The sequence below is a fragment of the Phycodurus eques genome, chromosome 14 (assembly GCF_024500275.1).
Source record: "Phycodurus eques isolate BA_2022a chromosome 14, UOR_Pequ_1.1, whole genome shotgun sequence".
In the NCBI taxonomy this organism is placed as follows: domain Eukaryota; kingdom Metazoa; phylum Chordata; class Actinopteri; order Syngnathiformes; family Syngnathidae; genus Phycodurus; species Phycodurus eques.
Window position 1 is genome coordinate 9,476,341 of NC_084538.1, and position 27,594 is coordinate 9,503,934.

The 27,594-nt window shown below is 41.5% G+C and overlaps 1 protein-coding gene across 1 annotated transcript; it reads left to right on the forward strand.

Moving 5' to 3' along the window:
• The first annotated feature begins 9,237 nt into the window (after nucleotides 1-9,237).
• LOC133412703 (synapse differentiation-inducing gene protein 1-like) lies at nucleotides 9,238-20,815 on the forward strand. The gene is made up of 4 exons (XM_061696271.1): nucleotides 9,238-9,365; nucleotides 12,290-12,751; nucleotides 19,667-19,804; nucleotides 20,295-20,815. The coding sequence occupies exons 2-4, from the start codon at nucleotides 12,335-12,337 to the stop codon at nucleotides 20,451-20,453; spliced, it is 714 nt and encodes a 237-aa protein (XP_061552255.1). The 5' UTR covers nucleotides 9,238-9,365; nucleotides 12,290-12,334; the 3' UTR covers nucleotides 20,454-20,815.
• The last annotated feature ends 6,779 nt before the right edge of the window (nucleotides 20,816-27,594 follow it).

Genomic DNA, 27,594 nt, shown 5'->3' on the forward strand with positions numbered 1-27,594 from the left:
TATGTAGTTCTATGCTGATGTATATACAGTATGTGTTTTCTGTATATACGGTAGATGTATGATGATAAACACACAAATATTACCAACTATGAGGAGGATGAATCAGTTAGCAATGCTAACGTGAATATCAGTGGTTATGTGCATTTCAATTGTTCAAATCTCCATTACACTTTGTTGGCCCCGTAATTTTTGGATACTCGGAAAATTCTGCAAATGATTAGCTTCGGACCTGAATGTGCCAATATTACTTTACACGAACCACTTAGTTTAGGATACCTAATATATACTATAATATACGATATGTGATTCGCTTCCTATATCACTTCTATTTTACAAGTCTGATATGTACTCAGAATTCTTCCTCCTCTTTTCAAACATGTACATTCCTTGTTTATTGTTGCTTTTTTTTTTTGGCCATTTTCTCAATAGATTGTGTTAATTTGTTTTGTTTTTTCGGGATCTGTTCAATGAATACGTTTAAAAAAAGAGAAATAAGTTTATATTCCCTATCCGAATATGTAATTAAAACGAACAGATAATGTATTTCTTCACTGTCTGTATATTGCGATTGCTCGGTTTTCAAATCTGCTGCTTCACCGCCTTCCACTGTCGACAATCCCGTTGAAGTAGCTTGAGTTAATGGAGTGTAAAGAAATGCAGAACTTATTAGTCTTGTCATCAGACTGTCTGGAGATGTGATGCGAAACGCAAACGTGTTGCTTGCCTATTCGGCTGTGCGATTGTTACTTCCTGTCTCACACACACACGCACGCACACACACACACACACACACACATTATTTGAACATGAGGAAACTCAACTGTGAATTTAACTAGTTTAAAATATGTCAAATGCATGTATCATCCAGCATGTATGTGAGTACAGTGAGTATAGTATCTTTACATAATCTCTCACGAGTTAAGACAGTGTAAGCCACAGAAGTCGTGTTTCCTCTGCAGGCTCTTCCTCTACCTCCTCTACCTACTTGGTAACCATGGCTACCTTAGGTGTCATTTTGTCAACCTATTTTAAGAAGCTATCATCTCGTATCATCCTCATCCACTGTTCTACACACACACAAACGCACGCACACACAAAGCAATTTGTAGGAGGGAATTGGTCATGCAGACGCTTTACACTTGCATAACTTGTACTCCCTTTTTGAGTACATTTTTGGCCATACTGGTGGTTGAGAGCGCATATCCTGATAATATTTAATGATCAAATCTCCATCCAGTATATGACCACAACAATAGAATTCGACAAGTTAAAATACGAGCGACATATGAAAAATTATTACCCTTTATGCTGTTCTGCAACACTGAAAACCGCAACCACAATAATAAGCATGTTGTTAAAGGAATACCTTTCTGACTTTTACTTTTCTGAATTATAAGTACTTTAGGAAAAAAATAAAATAAATCATGGATCATTTGAATGAGCATATGTATCAAACAAAGTGTTCTATGTATGAAGGAATGTTCTTTATGACAAAAAGCATCGGTGAGATCGAATGAATGGGGGCTTAAGTGGATCTAATTAAATCTCCTCATGAGCCATCACTCAACATAATAAGCACTTAATTGTACAATTACATATGGCAATGAAATATGCATACTGTACTGTACTTCTGTATGGATACAGTGGGTTAATTTTAGACTACACGCATACTGGCCGATTCAGGTACACGTGCACGACCTAAACGCATCCAATACAGAAAGAGAAGCCTGCTCAGTTTTTAAATACAGTAGATAATAACTTATACTTCTGCCTGAACTGCACAGCACCCTTTTGAGAGCTGTTCCTCATATTTTGATTGATGTCTAACTAAATGAAGACCTCCAAATACTGTAACTGAATTCTGTACACAAAATGAAGTCAGTGATGTGTTCATGACATCCTGCTGATGGCTTCCATTTCTCTCTTGACAATGACAACAAACAACTGACATGTTGAGCTTAGGGAGTGGGAGGGGGTAAAAAGCCCCAAATATGCTACTTCAAATGAATTATGCACCGGGAGACATGTGTTAATAAGCTTGACAAGAGACAGAGTAGACATGTTGAGAAATAAAAATACTCTATGGAGAGATGTCATTGCTTTCTGAGATCATTTTTCAGTTATTTTGTCACTGACTGCCTACAGCGGCCATCATATGCCTTACACCAACAGAAATACATGCCCAATAGGCCATGACTCTAAAAACTAAAGGTCCTATCACTGTGTGAACTGATGTTTGTTCCCACGAAATGATGACTAGCAGAGAACACACATACACGCTGATGGAAAAACGGAAAACGAACCAACGCTCAGAAATAAAAGCCATCATAATAGCTTGTGCATTCATTTCATGGGGTTTCTCTTGAGGGGCCCCACACCACAAGAGACCCCTATGATGTGACTGTGTAAATAGACTTATAATATGATGACTTATAAAATATACACTGCAAGAAAGATTTGTGAAAACTTGCCTTTTTAGATACCTGCTTTGTGGTCCCCACAATCTATTCTATAACAGACCAAAATATCAAAACAACACAAACACATACACAGCCAGTACCAATAGCCAGTACTAAAGTAAACATACTGTACACACAGGGAGGTGGGGGGGGGGAGGTAGCATGCATGACAAATGGGCCAATCTTTTTTTTCCTTTGATTTTTGATCCCCAAACCACATAATCTTCTCACGGCATGACTCGATGTAAATATTTTCATCCCCATGAAGTGATGAATATTATAGTACACATACAAACAGATGGGAAATAAAATGGTCCAAGGTTATTCTGGAGTCATGGGGTTTCCATTTTTGCCGACCTGATTTCTTACACTGAAGAAAAAACTGGAACTACAAATGGGCCAGGTTATAATGGAATTTCCCTATTTGGGGATCCAATGTTTGGTCGCCTGACATGATGACAGTGAGATGAATACCAGAGTACACACAGGCAGTGGTGGCCTCAAGACCTCAGATCAAAACAGACCCTGTGAAGCAATCAGGAAAAAAACGATGGTGCGACAACATGGCAGACGTGGCGCTGCGTAATTATGTCCCACTTGGTTCTTCACTGTGGAAACGAGTGTCGCAGTCTCCTCATGGTCCATTTGAGGCTGATCAAAAAGTGAGGCGGTGTAAGGCGTGAAGCCTTCCCTGACCTCTTCCCCCACCAGAATCCTAAGAACCTCTGTAGGGGTTTTACGGGTCTCACAAGTGCACCAAAGTGACCGTGCATATTGAGAATGTTTTTTTTTTTGTTTTTTTTTAATGATGGCGTGGGCAGCCGGCTGCCAGGGCACAGATAATAAACCCACCTTTAACTACAACACAGTGGGGAGAATTAAAGAGCAACATAAAGAAAAATATTGATTGAAATCAGAAGCAGGGGCACATCAAAACAAATAAAAGCTACTTCGAGTAAAGTACGTTGTTTTACACTACACAATATACCTTTACTGCGCCGAAGATGATGTCGTGTACTGCATAACAGCGTAATCACGTGTTGAATGGTGATAGCGAATTCCTATTTCCTCAGTGAACACACAGCCATCAATCAAGTGGCTGCAATCCAGCAAAGCTGCAGAGGAAGCAGAACACAATATCATCTTGGTGTCTTTAAAGCTCTCCAGGGAACTCTGTTTTTATGCGCTGTCGGGACTCTGGTCAGGCAGAGTGAAGAAGTTGCTTTTGGGTGGATTTTCTACTAAAAGGCACTGCCTGCTGTGTGCACAAACAACACCATAAGAGGGTGCGAGTGTGACCCCCAAGGTGGTTGCAAAGGTGCACCACAAGGCGATGAGACAACATGGGTAAGCTTGTGCTGCAACCCAGCTCATCATGCATAGATCAAATAAATCTTCCCCACTGAGATGAATTCAAATGCCATTCATCTGTTTCAGACTCCGGAGATCTCCAAAAGTGGCGGCTCATATCTAGAATACTCCATTAGTCTAGTTACCACTGTGTTAATAGATTCAACCGTAAATATACCACAAACCAGGATCCCAACACACTTAAATATCATTCCCAAGTACTCTCGCATTCACACAAATCGGCAGAGGCTCGCTGTATTTATATCCTCAACTAGACAACAACAAAGAAAGTCTGCTCCACAGTGAGAACGTTGAACTGGGAAGTTTTATTGGGTTTAATGGCTCGCGCTTGCAGACAACACAGTCAGGGTTGGACACGTTTAATAGTTTTTTTCCTCTTGGTGGTTGCACAAATAAAAGCGCTTTCCTGCAACAAGTCACTCAGCAGACTGTCTCGAGAACATTCTGTCTGTGTCTCCATGCTTTCACAAGATTCCTTTAGAACCTCGAAATGGTGCCATGTCAATATGTATCAAATGGTATAAAACGTCAATCTGCAAAAAAAATTCAAAGCTGTTTTTCAAAGTGTGGACTTCTAGCAGAGTGTGTCTACATTCAAGGAAATCCATCATATTAATGATCTTGAGGTCGCTTTATTATTCAGGGCTCGGCAGCCCGGCTGTCCAAAAAGATTATCGTGAGGACGTGTTATCAAATGTGAACAAAGACAATGTCATTTGTCCGCAAACTGCATCTCTCTGGAGTTGAACGTTTGCTTTGGTGGTATTCCTGACATTACTTTTGACGCATAAATAAATTAAACTCCTAATCTACTCCTGAGTCTTGTGATTGGCTGATTCGCCTCTCACCCGAAGTCACCTTTTATTAGCTCCAGCGCAACTGCGGCCCTAATGAGTCAAAGCAGAAAAGAAAATGGATGGATCGATCTACTCCTGAACGCAGGACAACAAGTTCCTTCTCCCATGAGTGAGGCTGGCTGAAGATCTTCCATTTTCAAGTATCACTATCATGTCAAAGTCCAAACGTAAGCAGAGCTGCACTTTTGACACATGTTAGCGTTAGATAAAAGAGTTACCAGCATTAGCTTTGGATAACCGGCACCTGTTCAAATGTTTGGCAAAGTTTGATGTGGTTCGATGTGTCTGCTGCATGCAGCACATGCAAAGACACTTATTATCTACATGTGAAAAATATATTTTCAAATATACAGTATATTGCTGGTCTCTCATGATTCAATACCGTATTGGCACACTTAAGCATTTTTTAAACCAGTACAGTAAATTTGTTTTTCACTTCTAAGTACATTTTATTTGCATTTAATCTAATCTTTTATGTGCAATACATTTTAATTTAAGGATTATTTTTGTAAAGTTTTTTATTTTCTTATTTTTAAGCACAGTGTTTATGTTCAGGAACTCTTCGGCATACTAAGCTACTCCATTTTAATGTTCGTCATTATGGTGGTACTTAGAGAGCCAATAATCTTTTTTAGGTGGTCAGTGTAAAAAAATAAAAATAAAAATTGAGAACGAGTACTTGATGATGCAAAACATTTCCTTATGAATAATTATGTTAAAAGAAATGACAGTGGCCAATATGTTGTGTTCAATATCTCTAAAATAACCCTTTTGTTTGCATATGTTCTTAAAGTCATCATGCACGTAATAAGGTGTTGAAGAGCCATGTGGGAAAACCTTCCTAAATATACTTGTTGCTCCACCTCCTGCGGATCATTTCAAACGCCTTGATCATTTCTGCGCCCATCGGATTAGGCCGACTAATTCCCACGAGTGTGGACATGATTGAAGCTAATGGGTGTTAGGAAGATTTGCAGCCACTCTTATTCAACAGCTACACAAGCGTCATAATCAGCATTAACATTCACTTTTTTGCTCACCAGCCACTGTGGCAACCGGTTTCCCGGAGGAGGTGGGGGGGGGGGGTGCCATTTTCCATGGGCGCTGCTGCAGATAGAACTTTTTCCCACTCAAAATACAATCCGCCGAATTGGCTGTTACCCACCAATGCTGAAAATCACCCACATTTGGAGGGTTGGCAGATGGTAATGTCAATCCCTGGTCATAATATATACTGCTGAGCTGCTGTTTGTAGTTAGTCCGCAATCAAGACCAAATTGATATTTTTCCGATGAACGTGGGCGATATGGCAATCATGTCCGAGCGAGATGCATGTGCTGTGGTGACATGACAACTAAATATAGAGTGGAAACTGGAGCAGAAGAAAAGGGCACAGTGAGGACCATAAATATTCACCGTCCAGCCACACACAGGAGCTCTTATGAAATGCATTGCACACTTTTATGCGCACTTGTGATATAATTTCATCCCCAAAAAAAAAAAAAAAAAGAAAGTTAGGAACTCATTTTTTAAAAGATGCCCTGTTTGTTAGGTACAGTACATACACTTGTGGGACGAATGAGTTTGTTCGGAATGCCATCCCACAGCAGTGTGTGACCAGCATGAGGAGGAGGAGAAGGAGGAGCTCTTGTGGTTGTGTACTGTATGCAGGATAGTACTTATACGTGCTACTAAGACAGCTGATTTTATGGAGCCACCAGAAATAATAATAATTCATCATTTTTCATTATCAGTCACACATTACTGACAGCACAGAAACGCTCTCGCACACACTACTGAAAAAAATATTCACTCACACACAATACGGAAATGCTCTCACATTCATGGCTGCAAACCTCTCACAAACTACTGAAAACGTATTCGCTCAATCACTTCAATGAAATTCTCGCATTCATAATACCAAAAAGGTATTGCCTTACATATACGACTGAAACACTCTCACATTCACGGCTGAAATGCTCTCACGCGAACTACAGACAAAGTGTTTGCTTAAATAAACTACTGGAATGTTACAAGACACACACTACTGAAAAAATGATTGAGTCACAAACCACAATGAAACACTCATGGGCACTACTGAAATGCTCTCACATAAATGACAGGGAATTACTTCACTCAAAGCCACAATACTGGAATGCTCACATACACACTGCTGAAAAAAAATATTCGTTTGCATACACTAGTGAAAAATTATTCACTCACACACACTACTGAAACACATACAAAGAATACTGAAACAGTATTCGCTGTCACACTACAGAAACACTCTCATACATACTACTGAGAGGTTATTCACTCACACAGTCAGGTCCACAAGGCCTTCTCTGCGGGATCTATCAGAAGCACTGACCTAAATTTGAATATGAAATTTTATCCATCCATCCATTCATTTTCTTTACCGCTTATCTTCACTAGGATCGCGGGCATGACATTTAATTTCCTGAAAAATAAAACTGTGACCTGTATTGTATGCACAAAACTGAAGCATCCTCAGGGCTTCCACAAATGTTCATTTTGGGGTTGTTTATTTTAACGCCGGTGCTAAAAATCTCGGGATTCATCTCTGGAAGGCTCATGAGAATATAAAGGAGGAAAAGGAGCTAAATGACTTTTTGACTCCGACCCTCGCCGCTTCCAATATCCGCGTCCCCCCCGAAGGAGTGGCATCCATCATGGAGACGGCAGGACTGTTATGGCACGTTGCGTGGCGCACGCCAGCACGAGGTGACGCTGGCCAAAGAATGCAGCCCATGTTCCCGCCGTCAAGTGTCCATCAGGGCCTTAATGCATCGCCTACTGAAAGTGACAGCCTTCCCTCTGCACATTATTAACTCCAGACGTTTTCATGAGCCTGTGCGACGCACGACAGTGAAGATGTGCAGAAGACGTGTCCACCGCTGTGTGGCTGACGACCACTCTTACTTTTTGGCGTCACATCACTCTTCCTCGACTGTGTTTAAGCCACAGATGGTGGCCATTGAAATACTCTGATTATGTCGTAATTATTTTCACTGGTGGAAGCCAAATAAATTAGCCTGACGGATTCATCTATTTTGCCACACATCTCCTCGCGAGCCATTTATGTGAATGTTATGTCAATTGCGTTTATGGTGACAAATGGTGATGTGAAAGCATAAGAAGCTTTGCAGAGGATGCTGTAAAGGCACAACTAAATTGGCGGGCTGATGACAAATGCATGAGATTTGTTGAAAATATTCATCAAATATGAATGAAGCAATGAATTTGTTGGTGTTTCATCACGTGTTATATTTAGAGCCTGATAACAAGGATGTATCTTTTGAACAGAACAGAGCAATGAATTCAAATTCTATTAATCCGTTCCAGCCTCTTAAAACCATCACAATATTTGGTTCCTTTTATAACGGGGTTGTCAAAAAAAAAAAAATGCGATGAATCCATGCGACGTTTCCATAGTTAACTTGCGATTATCCGAAAATGTATCTCACGTTTTCCATCTGTTCTAAACGTACATTATAATGATATTTTTTTCAACTTATTAACATATGAGTGGACAAATATGCTAACCTTATGCAAATATATTTATTATTGCAACATTTTAAAAATTCAAGTCCAACAAAAGATGGACACATACACATATCAAACTGTTACTGTACAGTACTGTGTACTGTGCTGTACTGAACTTTTTTGTACTTTTACTTTTACTCGAGTGTTCCTGTAAAATTAAGCACACAACAGAAAGAATTTCACACATTCTGTTCATTTAAATACAACACAAAATTAATCGCCAGTTTAATGCTGACACACAATGTAAAAAAAGGGGAGGAGTTTGATTTAAGGCCATAGCTTTGTCTAATACGGTGGTCGCCAAGCTTTTTTGCACCGCGGACCGGTTTAGAGTTGGCTTTTTTGGGGGGGTTTTTCACGGGCCGTCTGCCAAGGTGTGGCATATACTATACAGCAACAAATAAATTCACACAACCGACTTAAAAACAAATGTTATATGCATGGTTGGGGACCATTGGTCTAATAGAAAATAAAAAAGTGCTTTGCCACCAACGTGTGGCATCTATTACACCTTTTGGGTGTTAAAATTCATTTTGACTTTTTATTTTTATATTTTTTCAGGCGCTGTGCTTGTTTTACTTTTCGTTGAAGTAAAGGAGTAGAAACACTACTTCTAGTTTTGCCAGAGTTGAGTACAGGGTGTGAGTTCTTTGGCAATGTGTGCAAATAAAACATAACCTCCTTAATCGTTGCATTTTATTCGGAGGCGCTCATCCACCCCCACCCAACCTGTTCCCCTGAGCGCTAAACGCACCGATGCCTGAAACCGCATCCAACACGACGGGCAAATCCGCGATCATCTCCAGTGCAGAGTTGACATCTTGGCGAAGCAGCAGACTCCTATAAGTCAGTGCCCCACCCCCCTGTCCCCCACCCTTGATAGATTGCGATCGGGTTCCTTCTGAGCCGCCCCGGTCGCTGTGCATGCGTAAAATGGAGCTGCGTGCGCGCGCGGCGCGGCACTCCCCTCGCACACCGACGGACACAAAACTTGCTTCTAACGAGTGAACGCTGCGGCGTGCATGGCGGCTCGCCCCGAAATGATGATGTGAAGTCACTTGGGCGGTGGGAAGGATGCTGAGCGAAGCTGCGGGAGGACCTTCGAGCCGAGGTGAGAGACGCCACGGAAACCCGCTCGTGCACTCGGTAGTGTTTATGTGCAGCTCGCGACGGCCTCGAGGTGCGATGTCATCCATAGTTGTGTATATATATTGTGTATATAGATGTGCACTTCTTCTGGTGTTTCCATTCATTAGCTTTGCACGCGGGATGTGGTTTTGTTGTCTAATGTGCTGTGTAATGGAAGTGTGTGTTATGTCCAAGATAAGTGAGTCTGCCTCGTGTGCGTGTGTGTGCGCGCGCGCGTGTTTGTGTACGCGTGTATGTTTTGTGTGCACAGGCTTGACTGCAAGCATTCCATTACACATTTAAATGCACCGTAACAGTGTGAAATCATTCTATGTTGTTACTGCTTTTTCCCCCATTGGCAAAGCTGTGCTATAATAGGCTTATTTTCCTCTATCCGCAAAAAAAAAAAAAAAAAAAAAAAGTATCCCTATTATGCATATTTTATTGGCTAACACCCATAACAACAATGCAAGCAATTTGCTACTCATTTCCAAAGTGTGATGCAGCTACTTTAGGGATTTTAGACCTTATTTCACAGTGAGATGTTGTGGTATGTAGTCAGGGGCGTTTCTCCATCAGAATCAGAATCAGCTCGTAGGGGGGCACCGTTCAGGAGATTCCCAACTCCCGACATGTCATTGCAGTGTCTAGGGCAGGGGTGTCAAACTCATTTTTGTCTCGGGCCGCATTGTAGTTATGATTTCCCTCAGATGGCCGTTAGAACAGTGAAACCATATAACTGTTTAATCACCAAATCATATTGTTACGATTACGCAACAAATTGAAGGATAGCTACTTTTGAAATCAGAAGACAAGAATAATAATTTATTCAAGTATTGTTTATGTTACTGTAGAAGAAGGGTTTGGTCACAGAAAAATGCAATATCTCAACCTTATTGTTTATTATTATGACAATGTGGAATTTGGGTACAGATTTTAGCAAAAATTACGGAAGTTGACGGGCAGGATTTGCTTTCGCGGGCCACATAACATAATACGACGGGCCGCATCTGGTCCCCGGGCCTTGAGTTTGACACCTATGGTCGAGGGGCTTCAAACCATCCACCACAGCTACTAAAAGGCTCACCTGCACAATCTAATTAGAGAAGTACTGTATTGAAAATATAGCTTTTGTAAAGATAATAATAATAATACTCCATTTTGATTGACAGGATGGCCACTATGAAGAGTACTATTGAGAACTAAAACTGCTATAAAAAAAAAAATGTGGGCAATATTTTGGTTGCCATTCTTAGTGACATAAAAGGGACAAAGGAGCTGGTGTTAATTTTAATGTTTTCATATTCTTAAAGGTAGAGTTTGCAGTTTTAAAACTGGTGTGAATGTAGCAGTGGTTGCTTAAAAATCAAATTAGATGCACGATATGGGACCCGAGAGGGATGATTTTTGTTTTCACTCACCCTTTGACTGATGTACTCTTGCCAGGTGTAAACTGACAGTTTTAACAAATATGACCAAGAAAAAGTGATTTTTTGTTTTGTTTTGTTTTTGTTTTTATGGGAAGACTGCAAACTTCCCCTTTAAATAATTTAGTCGTTGTATAGAAAACTGTATATAATAAGAATATGACAAATTACTTACCCACCAGGATTAGTTGTGTGCCTGGGAGGTGCGTCTCTTCACATTACTGTTAAACGCAGCTGAATTTCCGAACTGGATTCTATTTATTTATTTTCTGATTTTTTTTTTTTAATAAATGGTGTCAACTTATCATGGCTTCCACTTACTACCTACTTCGCAATAAGTTCTATTTCCCGTTCTACGCTTATCATCACTCTCTCTGCTTTACCATCACTGGTACTCTTCTGTAGTGACGTCACACACACAAAAAAAGCCAAAGAAAAAGCAAAACTACCTGTGGAGTTTTAATGCTTTAGGTGCTGAATGAGCTGAAGTCTCATGAAGTGTGCTGACATGTCGGCTGGCTTTTTCAGAGTTTCCATTGTATTTTATTATTCCAGTGGGTGGATGTAAGGTACATATTTGATCATATATACATACTGCACTGCTTCAGCTACGCTCGCAAAAGTGACTCAGCAGACAGCAATCCGAATTCACAGTGCCCGCATTCGACCACTGCTTATCACCGTGGAAGATATTTTCCATTACATGTCGATATGAATGTGTGCGTACATGAGACTGAGAGTGAGAGAGGGAGAGAAAAACAGATAAACATTCAGCAGATGGTGATTCCATTGCTCAGGATGGCGGAGTGCTTGCGCTGAATATTGACAAACAAGAAGAACCTTTATTTAGCCAAGCCAATTACCGCCAAATAAAAATGTCAGAAGAATTATCCACATATTCAAATAATAACGATCCGGTCTGAATTTCCTCGCAAATTCACTCACTCAGTATGAAATCTCGGCCTGTCGTATGAATGGCAACAAGTGGATGCGAAGGGTAATCATACCTCCTGCCATCTAGTGGCAGAGCATTTAAATGTGCTACCGCCGTCGCTAATATCGCCGGCATAGATAGATGAACAAAGATACATTAATTGTAGTGAATAAATCATTTCGGGCAGCACACTTTATCATCTATGTCGGCACGCTAATATGGTTGCAAATCAGCACGCAATCGACAGCGTCTCGCCACAAACCGTCACGGCAGTGAACTCACAACGACACCAACACTTATTCCAAATGCTGTTACTCTTTTATATTTAAAACATTCCTTACTTGGCTCCTACTCTACTTTTAATTGGCCTTATTGCCATTTGCACTGCATAATTAGAATCGTTTTAATGTTATCATTTATGTTTATTTGCCATAAAACATATTTAAAGTTGCTCCCCAATCTGCACCAAACAATGAGGCTTTCTATTCTATTTTGTTTTCAACTTTTATCATTACGCCTGATTGTAAATGTTTGTCATATTTCCAGACCACCTAAGGCCTCTTGGACTGTGAGAGTGTGAGAAGGAGCACCATGGAGAGCCTCAGTGAGCTCCAGAATCCTCTTCTGGACAGAAGCAGCGAGCGTCTGGTCCAGGGTTACCATAGCGACTACCCAAGCCAGCAGCAGCACCAGGACGGCCTCGCGGGCTACGGCTACAGCGGGAGCCACGACCAGCACAAGTCTCAGCAGTTCCTGGACGCCACCTCGCTGCATCTGGCGGTGGAGGCCTTCTACAAGCCCGACCTCATCCTGTGCAAAGACGACGTGAGCCTGCACAGCAAAGACTCCAAAAGCGAGAGCTTTGAGACCACCTTCACCGAGAATAAGAACACGGCGCCGGGTGAAGACTGCGCAGAGAACCAACCGGGCAGCACGCAAGGGGAGAAGGACGTGAAGGTCCAGACGGTGTCATATGAGGTGGAGGACGAGCAGGCTCCGGAGTATGAGGTCAGATTTATCTTTCATATATTTTGAATATGAGACATAGCAAAAGTCAGAAAATCAGTCCATGAATCCATCCATCCGTCCATCTGTATATACAGTAGAACCTCGGTTTTTGTATGCCCTAGTTTTCGTATGATTCAGTTTTCCACGACTTTTTGCTGGAATATTTTGTCCCGGTTTTCATACATTCATTCAGTCTACATACAAAAAATAAATAAAAACTGCGAGACTCAGCTCATTTCCTGAAATCGATATGTGCGCTCATGACTCAGTCTGCCTTTGTTTCTTGTTGAGCGAGCATCATCCCGTGCGTTCATCCCAAGCATTTTGTAAATTGTGTCAAAAGGGTTCAACAGACGGCAAGGCGTATTCTGCAACAACATCGGCGTACGATCAAAAGTCAAGGCTTCAAAAAGAAAGAAAAAAGAGGGCCAAAGAAAGAGTGGTGAAATTATGTTTTTATGCTGGCGCGCTTTTATTTTACTTTGAAGGCTTGATTTATGACAGGATGTGTTATGCCGTCGTTACCCCAACTTGCCTGGGTGTTGCCGAGCAAACTCCCTTGAGTTGTTAATGAAAGCTTTGCATTGTGGGAAACGCCTAGCCGTTTGTTGAACCCTTTTTTCACAATCCAGCAAAAAGATTCCGATATCCAAAGATTTGAGAAAGAACTCGCAGCAAAGTACAAAAAAAATCCTCCTTCCAGCCTTCTTGCTGTCTTCCATAAGTCTTTAATAAAGGTAAAAGTGATGATAAATGTTTATCTCTCCACTTCATTAGTCATTTGTATTTATTTTACACTGTTTTCTGCATGTAAAACTATAGTTATTCTCTATAAAAATGTACTTTTCTCAATATTTTGGGGTGTCTGGAATGGATTAACTGGATTTACATGATTTCCTCAGGGAAATATTGCTTTGGTTTCTTTCGACTCGGTTTTGGTCTGATTTTCTGGAATGGATTAGTGATGAAAACTAATTATGATGATCTTGTCTCAATTTACTCGTAAATTTACTTACTCATCTGGTCCTGCTTTAGTTGACCACAAAGCTGATATACTCACAGGAAGCCGTGAGGATAGGACAACGTCTGTCAAAGACAGATGAACAAAGATACATTACTTGTGGAAAATGAATAAGAATCTTGATCTTAGGACCAATTAAGTGAAACTGGATCATTTCCCGCTCCACAGCTGATGATATTCTTGATATAAAATATGATATTGGGTGAGCTGGAGCCTATCCCAGCTGACCTTGGGCCAGAAAGGCTGCACTTGGTCTGCAGCAATTCGCTGGGCACATCAAGACAAACAACCTTTCACACTTACATTCGCACGTCAGAAATGGGAGACGGTCATGCTACTCATTAGTCCACCGTGCTGCCCAAAAATCACACCATGTGAATTTAAATTATGATCAAGCAAATATCTTGATAACTTAAAACCAAGAACTGTGTTGATGTACAATTTAAATGTCAGTACCTAAGTTAGTAAAGCTCACATTTTCAAACACAAAACAAAACACATTTTCTTCAAAAGGTCGCATCATTGAAGGGAGATGGATGGATGGATGTCTGAGGGGAAGAATTGTATTGATTTCAAATGGTATCAGATCCGAGGTATTGAGCTAAAGTAGCGAAGGTAAAAGGTCAGGACGATGGGAAGGTCTGATTTTGAATGATTTCTGACACAAGATGGGCCAGGCAGAAGAAATTACATGTCGATGAAACTTCTTGTTGGATATTCCCACATTCAAAAACATGATCTTAATTGAAGACTCAAAATTGTCTTGAGTGTGAATATGAATGCTTGTTTGTGTAGATTTGCCTTGCAATTGATTTGCAACCAGTGCAGAATGTGCCCCGCCTCTCGCCCAAAGTCTGCAAGAATAAGATCCAGCTCACCTGTAACCCTAATGAGGATCTAATAAATGGATTTCGCTGTATAAAAGTGTGACCGATATGACAGGAAGAAAAATGTCAAAGGCAAAATACGTACGTTATTTTTCACAATCACCAGGGATAATCATTTTTTTTATTTCTTTTTTTAAACTAGAAGTGTGTTCATTTTAAAGGGCATAAGAACAAAGGTAGAAGCGAAATGTCAGTTCCTAATGAGACAGTATACATTTGATGAAGTTCACTGGCTGCCTTGGTGCACAGGGATGCAAGAATGGTGTGTGCAGTCGGTTAGTTCATAAACAATAAGTTATAAGGGCTCAGCCCATCTTTGTGCAGGCGGGCGGCCATGGGGATGTTTTGTCATTTACATTTAACAACGTAAGAGAGCAGCAGAGCCATTGGCACTCATTTCGCATTCCCTTCTCCTCAGAAAGGTCATTTCACTGAAAGTCTTTCAAGTTTGCTACTGTGCTTTATAATCGCCGCGTGCGATTCCCTCCATCCGGGCTGCTGTTGTTCTTCGGGGTGACGAGCATGCTCGTCGAAGGAAAGCCGTGAGAGCAAAGCAGCTAAGTCATTTCAGATGTGCTAAAAAAATCTAATTTCACTCGCACGCCATGATCAGAGAGCGCCTTTTCCTCTGGCACACAAATAGACATGTGGCGTTGCTACAAGCAATCCAGTGTGTGCCTTATGTGCATTAAGAGTCCCTGGAGCAGGTGGCAACTGGCTGAGGTTATTCCCTGTCAATTCAACCAAGTCAATTCTTCAGACCAAGTGTGCCCGAGTAAAAGTTGGCTTTCCAGCTTGCGGTGTGTCCACTGACCTTTAACTTCAGCAGGCATTAGATCCTAACATGCGACATCAAAATGAATTCACCAACACCCAAGTTGCTGGTTTGTTAGCAGGATTACGATGCAAATGGTGAAACCATGAAACTCGTACAGTGGTGCGAATAGAAAGAAAAATGTGGAAAGATGATAGAGTCAAAATGGAAACGATCCACTCCTGTCACAGATTAAAGAGTCCCATTCATCTTTTCTTCACATCTTGCCTCATTCTCTATGAACCGGGAAGTAACCTGCCAACTAACATGCTAATGGGCAAAATACGAATGTGCAAATACAGCCTTTCACAATTTTTGTCACTTTTCTTAAAATGATTCATTTTCCGTTTTTTGTTTTGTTTTGTTTTACCCCTTGCTCAAGTAAAAAGGTTCTGTCTCCACAAACCTCCCTGCCATGTAATCAAAGTAAGCAACAGCCCGATTGTCAGATGTCTCTGAAATATTTGTCTGACAGATTATCCTGTGGTTTGTGTGGTGTCAAACAAACGCCGATGTTAAACTTGTTCAGTCAGGGGCAGTGCCTTCTCGTGCAATGGACTAGTCCATTTTCTTAATGCGCACATTTAGACTTGATTCAGGACGAGCGAATGAAAACAAACTTGCGCATAACCGACAACCGCAAGGGCCAGACGCTAGATGTCCTCGTAGCGGGGGAGGATGCCCAAGAGTGACACGAGTGACGCTTGTCATCATCACGAAGATGTAATACTCACTCAGTATTACAGCAGTCCAAAAGAGAAATATTGACCAATGTCCTTATCAATTACAGTAAAAGCGTTGAGATAATTCACTTGTTCGATAATAATCCTCAAGAGGGATTTTAAGGACTTTATCTAGCTGAGAAAATGTGAGAATATTCTCAAATGTAAACTTTTTTGTGGATGATCAACATTATTGGGGATTTGTGCAGACCCAGCCACGTGGAGGGCCGCCAAATGATTCAATACGCCCCTGTATTGAGTACCGACGATCGCAAATCCTTTTGCGTGCGGTCGACACCGAGCTCGGCCGGGCTCAAGTTGGCTCGTTTTTGGCCCCACACAGTATGTGTGCAGCCATGTGTTTGGAAAGCTTCACAAACTGACAAATACGATGCGCTACACCTTTTCTTATGACAGTTGCACTTTGGCAGAGTTCTGCACTCTACTGAGTGACATTGTAGTTAAAAGCCAGCAGACACTTGTATCCGAGAGTTCTGCGACAGTGTTTGCTGAGGATGACGTGTCTCGGCCAGAGAGGGGTCGTCATATTGGCAAACAAACAAGCACGGCGGGAGCGTCTCCTGTCCGTGTCAGCGGACTCGAATGCACCAGTCACTCAGAGTCCTTGAATCCAGTGTGGCTCACGAGATAACGGTAGATTAGGGCGACTGTGTGCCCACTGCTTTATTCGTGTGGTGTCGCATCATGGAGTGGTTATGAGCAGTCGCAGCGGTGATGGATCACAGCCGCTTGTCCAGGTGCAGCGTGCTCATAAAGCAGATAACAGGGAGCCTTGTAATCTTGTCTTGGCACAGGGGCGGCTGTTAGGAAACACTGATTTAGTGCTGCACTTCAGTGTCGAAATAAATAAGACTCGGTCACAATGGAGCTTTTTTATTGTGTGCTGGAATAGAAGGTGACATATGCTGGTCAATTTTCTCAGAATATGTGAAGTACATATTGTACATATGTACCTATATATGCTAACCACAGGGTCCACCGCGCCACCCTCCTGCACAGTCGATAAGAGCCGACGCAAGAGCTGTGTCAAATATTTGTAATTGAAATCAATAACAATAATTAGCATTAATTAGGAAAGTAAAGGGTGTGCACGCTGTTCTTCAGTACAGGGTATTCTCAAAAAATGTCTCAACAAAAAGGCAAAACACGAAGTATTTGGGAAGCAGCGTCAATGCTCAATAACAAAAGACCCCAAAAAAGAAATACTTGTGACAAGTCACCACAACAGATAACAGGCCACCCAGCATGACAGACGCGGCATGACCTGTAGCGGCTGGTCAATAGAGGGCGCTAGGGCGCCGCACTTCCACGCATCCTCGTCACCATGCTACTTTCCTCGAAGACAAACATATCGTACAAATATTGATTGTAAAATTAAACTATTACAAAATATATCTATATCTAGTTGTAGATGAGCATGATACTTTCCTTTACCTCTCTCTATTGACGCTCGCTATGTCTTTTTTACGCCATGTCATCAGTCGCAGAGGTTGAAAAAACTAACAACCCCATTTTGACAAAATAAGGAATAGAAAGTGCAAATATCTGTTTTCCAACCTAGTAAGCAAAAGTAAAAAGGTCTCTGAAAAATACATACTGGAGTAAAGTACAGACACCTGAAGAATCCAAGAGTATTTCTTCTTCATTACTTTGCGCCACTGTTGAATAATCAGCCATTATTGATCAATATGAGTTATTAGTTGATTCTACAGCATTTGAAGGTTTGCTACTCCTCTGGTATTGGATGTTGGGAGTGTCAAGTATCCACTATGCTTTGCTCCCACCTTGATTGATGGCTGCAGGCGGTGGAACTAATGAAACCCGCTCTCTACTTTTTCTATCCGCCCAGTCGTCTACTGTGTGTGTAGGACAGCCGAGCGGCCTCTTCAAAGGTCACCCCGGCATTCGCGTCTCCATCCTCATTTCGCTGGCATCGCTCCGATCGATATCTGTCTGTCATTAATTAGCCCACTCGGTCTTTGAGAGTCTTTGGGTGCCCAAGTTGTATGTTACGGCCGAGGATGGGGGAGGAGGAGGAGGACGACGATCGAGCTGAGCCTGCCGGAGAAGCAATTTAGCACATAAATGGCACTGTCCTCCGGTTGTGTCCCTGTCACCTCGCGATGACGGAACAATCCGTTAATCCCGCTTTATCTGTCAGAGGCTCCAAATCCACTCTGGTGGGCTAAACACTTCCTGTGTTGGTGGTCAAGGAACATGGGCAGGATAGACTCTGCTGTCCAGCTATGTCACTTACAAACATGTCCTCAAGTGTCTGTCAGCGAATGGTGGGAATCACAGTGCAACTCACCGCGCCATATTATTTTCATCTCGTAACAGCCATTTTGTGTGGGCGCGTAATTGTATTCATTGAGAGGCTTCCTCCCACATTGCAAAAACACGCACGTTAGTCTCATTGAAGACCGTCCGAAGGTGAGAACGTGATTCTGAATGGCAGTTTGTCTATATGTTGTGCCCTGCGATTGGCTGGCAACCAGTCCTGGTTGTAGCCTGCCTCTCTCCCAAAGTCAGCGGTGACACGCTCCAGCTCGCCTGAAAATGAATGGATGAATGCTCTCAATTTTTGTATGACTATAGGTAGTGATTCCCAACCACTCTGAATGAGAGATCGTCAGCCATTACACAGAAAATTATCCGAATCCATTTACTTGGTCCAAAAAATATTATTTAGTAACTATGAATACATATCTATCTATGCCAGCGATGTAGAGTGACCAGCAGAACACAAATGATATTCCAATAAATGGCAAAAGGTACAATTTACCCGCTTAGTCACCTGGTGCCATTCATACAACAGAATAACAGCTTTGCGTGCAACTGAAACTGACGTAATTTTTTTCCAGTGCGCACTCCTCGTTGAAGTTTCCTGTCAAACTAAACTAAAACAAATAGAATTACGCGTTGTGTATTTAAAGCAACCCCAGCTTTGCCTTGGGAAATTCTGCTTAGCTTAATGCTAACAAACAAGGCAAAACGCCATTGACATGCTAACAGTTAGCATTGATGGATGCAACAGATAGTTGAACACAAATGGTGGAGCAACACATGTGGACAGATAATGTAAAAGTACTCACAGGCATATATTCTTTATCCTCTGCGAAAATGGCATCATATAGCAGCATCTTACTGGGTTACTTACAGTAGTAGTAGTAGTAGAAGTACAATTCTTCTTTGTTTGTGTCTGCATGACTGTACAGATTTATACTGCCTCCCGGTGGCCAAGGCAGGCACACTAGCACAATGAAATTGGATTGCAGCATTAACGGTTGAATTCTTTACATTGAATTTAATTATTACTCTCTGTTTACAAACTGCAGCATTATAGAGTTCTGTTTTTCCTTCTTAAAAACCACAAACACAACATACATTTCAATGGCGAAAGATGATTTATGACTTCTCAAACGTACGGCTCCTCGCGTCTTCTTGCAGAGCGACAGCTCAAGTGAGAGCGAGAGCGAGGACAACTTCCTGGTGCTTCCTCCTCGGGACTACCTGGGCCTCACCATCTTCTCCATGCTCTGCTGCTTCTGGCCTTTGGGCATCGTTGCCTTCTGCTACTCTCACAAGGTATAAAGAGGACCTCCAGGATGTCATTACAGCCTGTTGGTGCATTTCGGGGCAGTTTGCTGACCTATATGCCTTTCTTCCTATTCCACATGATTGATGATATTATAGTGTGGGCAGCATTATCACTGAGCGCCTCATGCTAATGTGTGATGATTAGTAGTGGCGTCCTTTAGTCACAACTTTCCAAAGCATGGCGTACTCTGAGTGTTTTCTCTCAGTGTAACCACACCACAGTGACAATTAGAATGGAGGGCCTATTTCTTTCATAGCTCACCAAAACACCCAAACAAGCCATTTGCCACTGTCAGAGCCATGACCAAATTGCCATGGCAACAAATGTCGTAGCGAGAGAGCGAGGGGGAGAGAGAAAGTTCTTGTTTTCTCTCCGCTAACTGTGGCCCGAAACACCTACTCGTGCATTCGCCGCGGATGATGACTAACTTATTTCACTCTCTGAAAATGATTTTTTTTTTTTTTTTTTTTTTGTCAGACCGGCAAGGCCATCGCTAAAGGAGACTTCTCCGGAGCGGGAATGAGCTCCAGGAGAGCCCTTTTCCTGGCTGCTCTTTCCATTACCATCGGCACAGGCATGTACGTGGGGGTGGTGGTGGCCCTCATCGCCTACCTGTCCAAGCCAGGACACGTATAGCACCGACAATAGAGGCGAACAGATGGGAGGAGGAGGACAGACTTCATTACTCGTGCGGGCCGCCGGATGTCAGAGAAGAAGAACTGAAAGAAAGATCAAAAAGCCATGAAACTTTCCTAAGAGAAGAAAGGACACAGCCTCCTCCATTAAGACATCGTTCCCTACTTCATTTAACAACGGATTTATTCCCTCTCGATACTATTGCCAAATAGTTTTTATATTGTCCAGACTAGAATAAAAATAACTCATTGTAGATTGTCATTGTGTAGACGAAGCTGCTGAGCAGTGGTCACTCGGGATATTTGTGTTTTTTTCTGTACTGCACACTGAACTAAATAAAGAGTTTTGGCATGAATAATGAAACGCCGCTACTACAGATGTCTTTTGCTTCTACAAATGTCCTTCATCTTCTCCTCCCCACAACTGTGATGACAGTTGTGGGGATGAGTTGTACAGTAATGTCTACGCAATGAACAAAAAGCTTTAAATTACAAATAAAAAGGAGAAGAAAAAGCTAAAAAGCTAAAAAGCTGAAATAATTGACTGTAAAATACAGTGGAATCACCTTAATCTACAATCTACTGTATCTACATGCATGTACCTTTAAGAGGCGGGGTCTGGTGGAGTGACGGGTTTACTCTGAATATGCTTATCTTTAAGACTTACAGTATTCGTTTTTAGCCTTGACTGAGCTTGCTGCAGTGAGCTTGAGACATTTTGGATGTCCGTCAAGCTGATATCGTTTGCTATTGCATCTTTTGGCGTCGCTCACTGTCAACGCCTGAGGTGACTTTGGCTGCCAAAGCGAAGAGAGCCTCGGGAACAATGACTGCTCTGCGCAGTTAGGATGTCAGTTCATTGCACTTCATTCCCTTCCGGCAGTTGGACTCACCATTTGCATTTTTGCACCACCTGACAGCTGGTCTCAAAGTTTACCATGGAAAATACAACACACACTAAACTAAGGGTGGGAATCAACAATAAGACAACAATAAGAATAGTTTCTAGACACAAGTAAGATGCATCACAATATTTATACTGTATGTGAAAGAAGTGCCCAAACCCCAAATGAGGCGCAACATTTTTATTGGCTATAAGTTATTGTATTGACTATCAATGAGGACATTTCTTGGCAAAAACATTTCGATTTGTATTTGTTGTCGTAAATCAATATTTTATGACTTATATGTAACAACAAAGTTGAATTAAGCCACGGTTCTGTTCCAACATTATTGTTTTTTTTTTTTACTTTTGAATTCCTTAGCACCTGTTCTCACTCTTTCACTGTCACAAAGTGGGACAAATAAGATCACTTTAAGAAATGAAAAGAGGTTGTTTGGCAAAGCGTGCTTGCTTCAAGCTGTTCATACTTCATTTGTCACTCCCAATTAAAGTTTACTGTACATAAAACAAGGGAGGATTCATTATTATATTTAAACATCAAAATGTTCAACCAAAACCAAATAATTTTGTCACTTGAACGTTTGCGAGCTTAATGTTAACGTATAATGCAAAATGCCACAGAGAGGCTAAGAGAAATTAGCATTGATTTTACAGTCATTTTAAAGCTTCAAAAGATGCTGCTTGTGCACAGATGAAGCAGCAGCACAACAATACTTACAGGCATTCTCTCTGCTTTGTGGGAACATCACTTTTATTGGAGCTCGGTTGGGGACCTTCTCTGTCTCTTCTTTCTGTTCTGAATTACACTGCTTCTTTTCCAGCAAAGCTCAGTGCTGCGCGTCATGTTGTGGCACAACGTGGTACTACACTGAAGATGCGCCACTCTAAATTAGCACTTGTCGGTTGTAAAAAGCCATTAAAAAAAAAACAAAAAAACAATCGTTTAGAAATCGGTAATATTCTGCGGGGGTGCCCTGATATGCCCGGGGAACCCTGTGTCTCCGTTAAAAAAAAAAAATCCAGTGAGGGCCAGTGCACCTTAAAGAACAGCATGGCTGGCCTCTGCTGTGCTCATGTTGTCGGCTCTCTCCCAACAAGCGTGAAATGTGACTCGATGGGGGGGGCGAGAGTAGCGCTCTCATCAACTACGAGCTCGACGGAGTGGGCTCGTTCGGCCGGCGTTGTGGATTCAGGAGGAGGCTTCGCCCACGCCCGCTAGGCCGCTTCTATTAGTCATCCGCCCCCGAGTGAACATAACACTTGCAGCTGCACAGCCAGATCACAACTTCTGCAAATATATAACAGCAGCGCAGCGTGGCCTTGAGCCTTTGAAAGATTCCGGCGTTGAAAATATGACCGTCTCGGCTGTTTTTATATGGGCAGAGGTGGGAGTAAGTCAAATATGTGTCATAATTCATAAGTACGTCTCAGGTCTGAACATTCAAGTTTCAAGTCAGTTCCAAATTACTATAGCAAAAAAAAATAATAATAATCATGCAATTCAAGTATAGTCCCCTGCTAAATTTCTAGTAAGTCAAATCAAGACGTAAGTCAAGTCATACAATCTTGCTGAGTGGTAAAATATGCAGTGGTGCCTTGAGATACGAGTGGCCCGACTTTCAAGTTTTTCGAGATAAGCAGAGAGCGCTGTACGGTGTCAGGTGTCTCGTCTCACTTCGCAGCAACCGGCGGTTTGGCAGCTTTCTTTAGTAAATACAGGAATCCCTCACAAGATGTGAAATATGCAAAGTAGTCACCACATATTTTATTCAGGATTATTTATACATATTTTAAAGCTGTATTATTAATCTTCCCCACACTCCTATTAACCTCTACCGTACTCTTAAACATATTCTATACACTTAAACACATTTGAAACGTATAGTGATGCACAGTAGTGCTGTATACTATGTACATTGTATTCCTTGTAATGTGTTTGAATTCATGTTTCTTTTGTTTTTTTTAACTTTGACAGTTTTAATGTTTTAAGCGACGAAGCGTTTATTTTACCACAAAGAAATGACAGCATACATTCAAAATCCTGCAATATGGTAAATTATGCACAATTGGAATATGGAAACAAAACATCTGCAATGCACTGAATCCACTGTAGGTGAACCGCAATATTGAGAGGGAACACTATTCTTCAGAAAACAGCTTTCCACTCTTAGCTGAACGTTACTGTCAAACTAAACATCCAACAAAGAGAATTACACTTATTACACTTACCTTTATTTAGAACAACCACATAGCCTCCGCTACCTGAATGCTAACATACTATAATGGGAATAGGCACGCAGGATAAGAATGAACATGTTGCCGTGCGGTTACCCTTTACCAACGGCTAGCCGAACACAAACGGTGCAGCAAGAAGACAGACCATATCACAATACTCATAGGCACGTATTCTTCATCCTCTGCGAAGAGGGCGGTGAAGAACCACTTTTGTCTAATTGAAGTTCTCAACACATTTAAATTGTTCATACAGACAATAGGTGAGCTTTTCAGCGAAAAAAATAAGATGAGTTAAAATGAAAAAAAATCTGCAAATTTGCAAATGGTAAACCGTGATTATGCGGGGGTTCACTGTATTAACACGTACATAATCCTCAAGTCCCGAGCGCCGACACTGGCGCCTTAAGTCTGACTTGATTCAAGTCTTGTCACTCGAGTGCCCCACATCTGCAAATGCGGCGCCTTGATAATGACAGACATTAGGGCAGAAGAGGAAAACAGTGACGAAGGGGCTGAGGCGCAGTTGCTACAGAGGACAACGCAAGCGTTGGAAAGAGAAAATCAGATGAGAGCTGAGCGCTACATTTATATCGACCGCAACGCTGTTGACTGTTCCATCGTCTGAAAGGCATTCCCCAGATTCCTATGACTGCTCAAATGAAATGCCTGAGGACAACATACGCATTCAAAATACGCTCGGCTTGTTGCAAACTACTGCACAATACAATTGATGGCCTGCGCCTACAGGTTGTACATTAAAACTCGGTGTGAACGAATTCACTCGAAGCCACCGCACATCATGACAGATGTCATTAGCGACGTGAAGCACATCACTTTTTGCAGGTGTTTGGGATATTCCAAATTGCAATTAGCATTGGGCGAGAGGCAGGGTTCACCTCGGACTGGTCACTTATCAGTCGCAGGGCACATATGGACAAACAAGCATTCGCAATCAGATTCAGATCAATGGACAATTTATAGAAGCAAATATGATTTTGGAATGTGGGAGGAAGCCAGAGTACAAAAACATCCAACCGCCCAGCTCCGTAGTGTGTACAATCATTTAAATGCCAAGTCCCTCATTTAATCCAGTAGATAACACGTACTCACATGCTGTTTGAGGCTCATCCAGAGATTATTCTCGCATGCACGCAGATACATTTAATGTATATTTGATTATTCCGGGCAGACTTCAGCGCCAGTGAGTCCACTAACAATGAATAGAGCATAGAGAGAAAAAAAAACACTTAGTCAGCATGTAGCTCGCCAGAGTCAAATACAGATGATTCTATGTAGTTAGAGTCACAGTTATGCTGCAGTTCTTTTGGGACTCTGTAATGGATGACTGGGACTATATTTGAAATGAAATGAAATATAAACATTTGTGAAATGGATTCCCAGGAGTCCACGTGCCACTTTCTGAGATGCATTGTTTTGTGCATCTTTTTTCCCTCCAGATTAAAGTGCTCAATAGTCTGAAAACAACAAACTTTATTCGGTGACAGAGCCTTGAGAGAGAGAGAGAGAGAGAGAGAGAGAGAGAGAGAGAGAGCTGGTTGGTTGCGACACAAGATTGGTGGTATGAAGTGGTGGACCAAGTTGGCTAAATTTCCACTGGAGGCCCAGGCACCAAAATGCACAGCCCGTCACTGTCCACTCTATACTATTAAACGAGCACTGGCAACAACTACAAAGCTTTAAGGCACTGCATTATTTAGTGCTATGCGGCATTATTTTCCCAAACTTAAGATGAATTGTGAGCATAAATTGGAAAAACAAAGATCGTTCTTTAACGCTGATTTACATATCAGTGCGACTGTTGCTGAAGTGCAATCGTAAATCATCGCGGTCCTCTTCTGAGAAAAACATCACAGAGTGTCCTTTTGCTTCAGCTTTAATTAGCCACGTCATTATTTCCTAAAGGTTTTTCCACAGTCAATTACACCCCAATCTCTCTCTCACACAAACACACACACTTATCTTGCCTGGCACTTTTTGTCACACAGCAACATGCCCACACACAGTTTGCCAGGATGCTCTCGGCACTGATAAAAGGCCTCATCCCTTGGTACACTTATCACTTGGAAGCAACAAGGGAACATCGAATATCAACTCTCTTGATAAGTACATATTGGACATGTTGGGGGGGGGGGGGGTCTTGCCTCACTTGTTTTCGCTGAGAAAAAAAATGATAAGACGGGGGAGGGTGTTAATTGCTTTTTGGCACTTCGCAGGAAAAGGTGATGTCATTTTAATTGGCTGAGAATATGAAGCGGGAACAAACAAGAGGATGAGGATACAGCTAGTCCACCATTTCTTACAGTGGAACCCATCCAAATTATTTATATTATTGTCTGGGGAAAAAATATGCCTCAAAAACTTGCCTAATATATTCCTCATGTTGCTACTTTTATTTTCTTAGCCTAGTTCTTGCAGATTTTGAGAATGTTGCGGCCCGGCGGATGATGGAAGTGTTCCTCCAGTCAGGACTGCTCATCGACCCAACAGTCTCCACGCCGCCGCCGCTGCCATTAATCTTCACACAGCAGACAGTCTCATCTCTACAGGCCTGATGACACATGACAGATATTGATCAACACGTCACATCAATTATTTTCAAAAAAACTAGGATCGTTTTTTTGTTATTATTATTTTTACCCCGAACCCTTTTCAAGATTCTCCTTTGGGTTGTAAAAAGCAAAACAACTCTAATAAATGCACATGGAGTTGCTTACACTTTTGTTACCTGCTTATGTTATTGTTCGATTTGACCACTGAGGTGGTTTCTGCATTATTAACTGTTATACTGGAGCGACATTGTCCTCTCGTGGTCCATTATTAAACTGCAGCAAAAGGAAACTCTTGGTTCCAGCAGTTTTGTTAACCTCTTCGTTCCTAAAGCCCGCACTACTTTCGATCTTCTTTTCAATTCTCTGCGCCAAACGGCTGAAACACGCTCCAAAAATTGAATAAAACTCACCTCATTCATCCCAATAACACTTTTTAAAAAGTTTGTGATACTGTACATCACGGGTGTCAAACTGGTGGCTCGGGGGCCAGATCCGGCCCGCCACATCATTTTATGTGGCCCGCGAAAGCAAATCAAAATTGCTAATTGTGTTCTGGTGTAATAAAATTGAGATATTTGAAAGCATTTTTTTGTTACCAATGCCCCTTTGAAAATAAATGTATAAGTTGAAAAACATGTTCTTATAGGCTTCTGATTTCAAAACTGGTTATTCATCAATGTGCTGTGTATACTGAATGTAACATTGTCTGCAGCCAGGTCGAAATTGCAAATGAGAATTGCCTTAGCTGGACGAATAAGGTTAAATAAATAAGTAAATAAATATGAAAATGGAATATGCATGATCAAAATGACTCATTTTGATCAAATAACTTGTTGTGGACAATGAAACCATGTAAAACTGTTTTGATTTATTATCATTTAACTGCTTGCTATACACACTGTGGTTCAGAGCAGTGTGTGGCACATGCATCAAAAAAATGTTATAATGAATAATATAAATTTTAAAAAAAAAGGTAGAATGAAGGAAACACATTTCAAGAGACATTGTTGTTCTTGTGTCTGCAAATGTTTGCCTACTTATATTTAGACCTTAAGAGTTTCATTATTCTGCTACATTTTCATGATGACGATGATGTCGATGATGACTTTAAGGCACTTATATTGAAGCGTGACAAAAATGATTGAAACAAATAATAATAATAATAAATCATGTAAACGTATGTGCAGTGATCAATAAAAGCAGCAGAGGGCAATATAAGACCACTTTTTGTTTCCTCCTACGTCAACCCACCTCCTGTACATCTCTATTTTGATGAGACTCGAGCAGAAGGGCTTCCAAAAATGAGCTGCATGCACTTATTAATCTCCCCAATGTCAATCATATTGCTCCAAGGGAAATTGAACGTTAATATTGCATAAGTGAAAATCTTCCCATAAATCCTCCGCTGATCTCACTCGGCGTGGATGGAGATG

Excerpts from the sequence above, each read along its gene's own strand:
- LOC133412703 (XM_061696271.1), top strand. The coding sequence starts at position 12,335 with ATGGAGAGCCTCAGTGAGCTCCAGAATCCTCTTCTGGACAGAAGCAGC. Across the intron at positions 12,752-19,666 it reads AGCAGGCTCCGGAGTATGAG|AGCGACAGCTCAAGTGAGAG; the intron begins GTCAGATTTATC and ends GTCTTCTTGCAG. Across the intron at positions 19,805-20,294 it reads CCTTCTGCTACTCTCACAAG|ACCGGCAAGGCCATCGCTAA; the intron begins GTATAAAGAGGA and ends TTTTTTTGTCAG.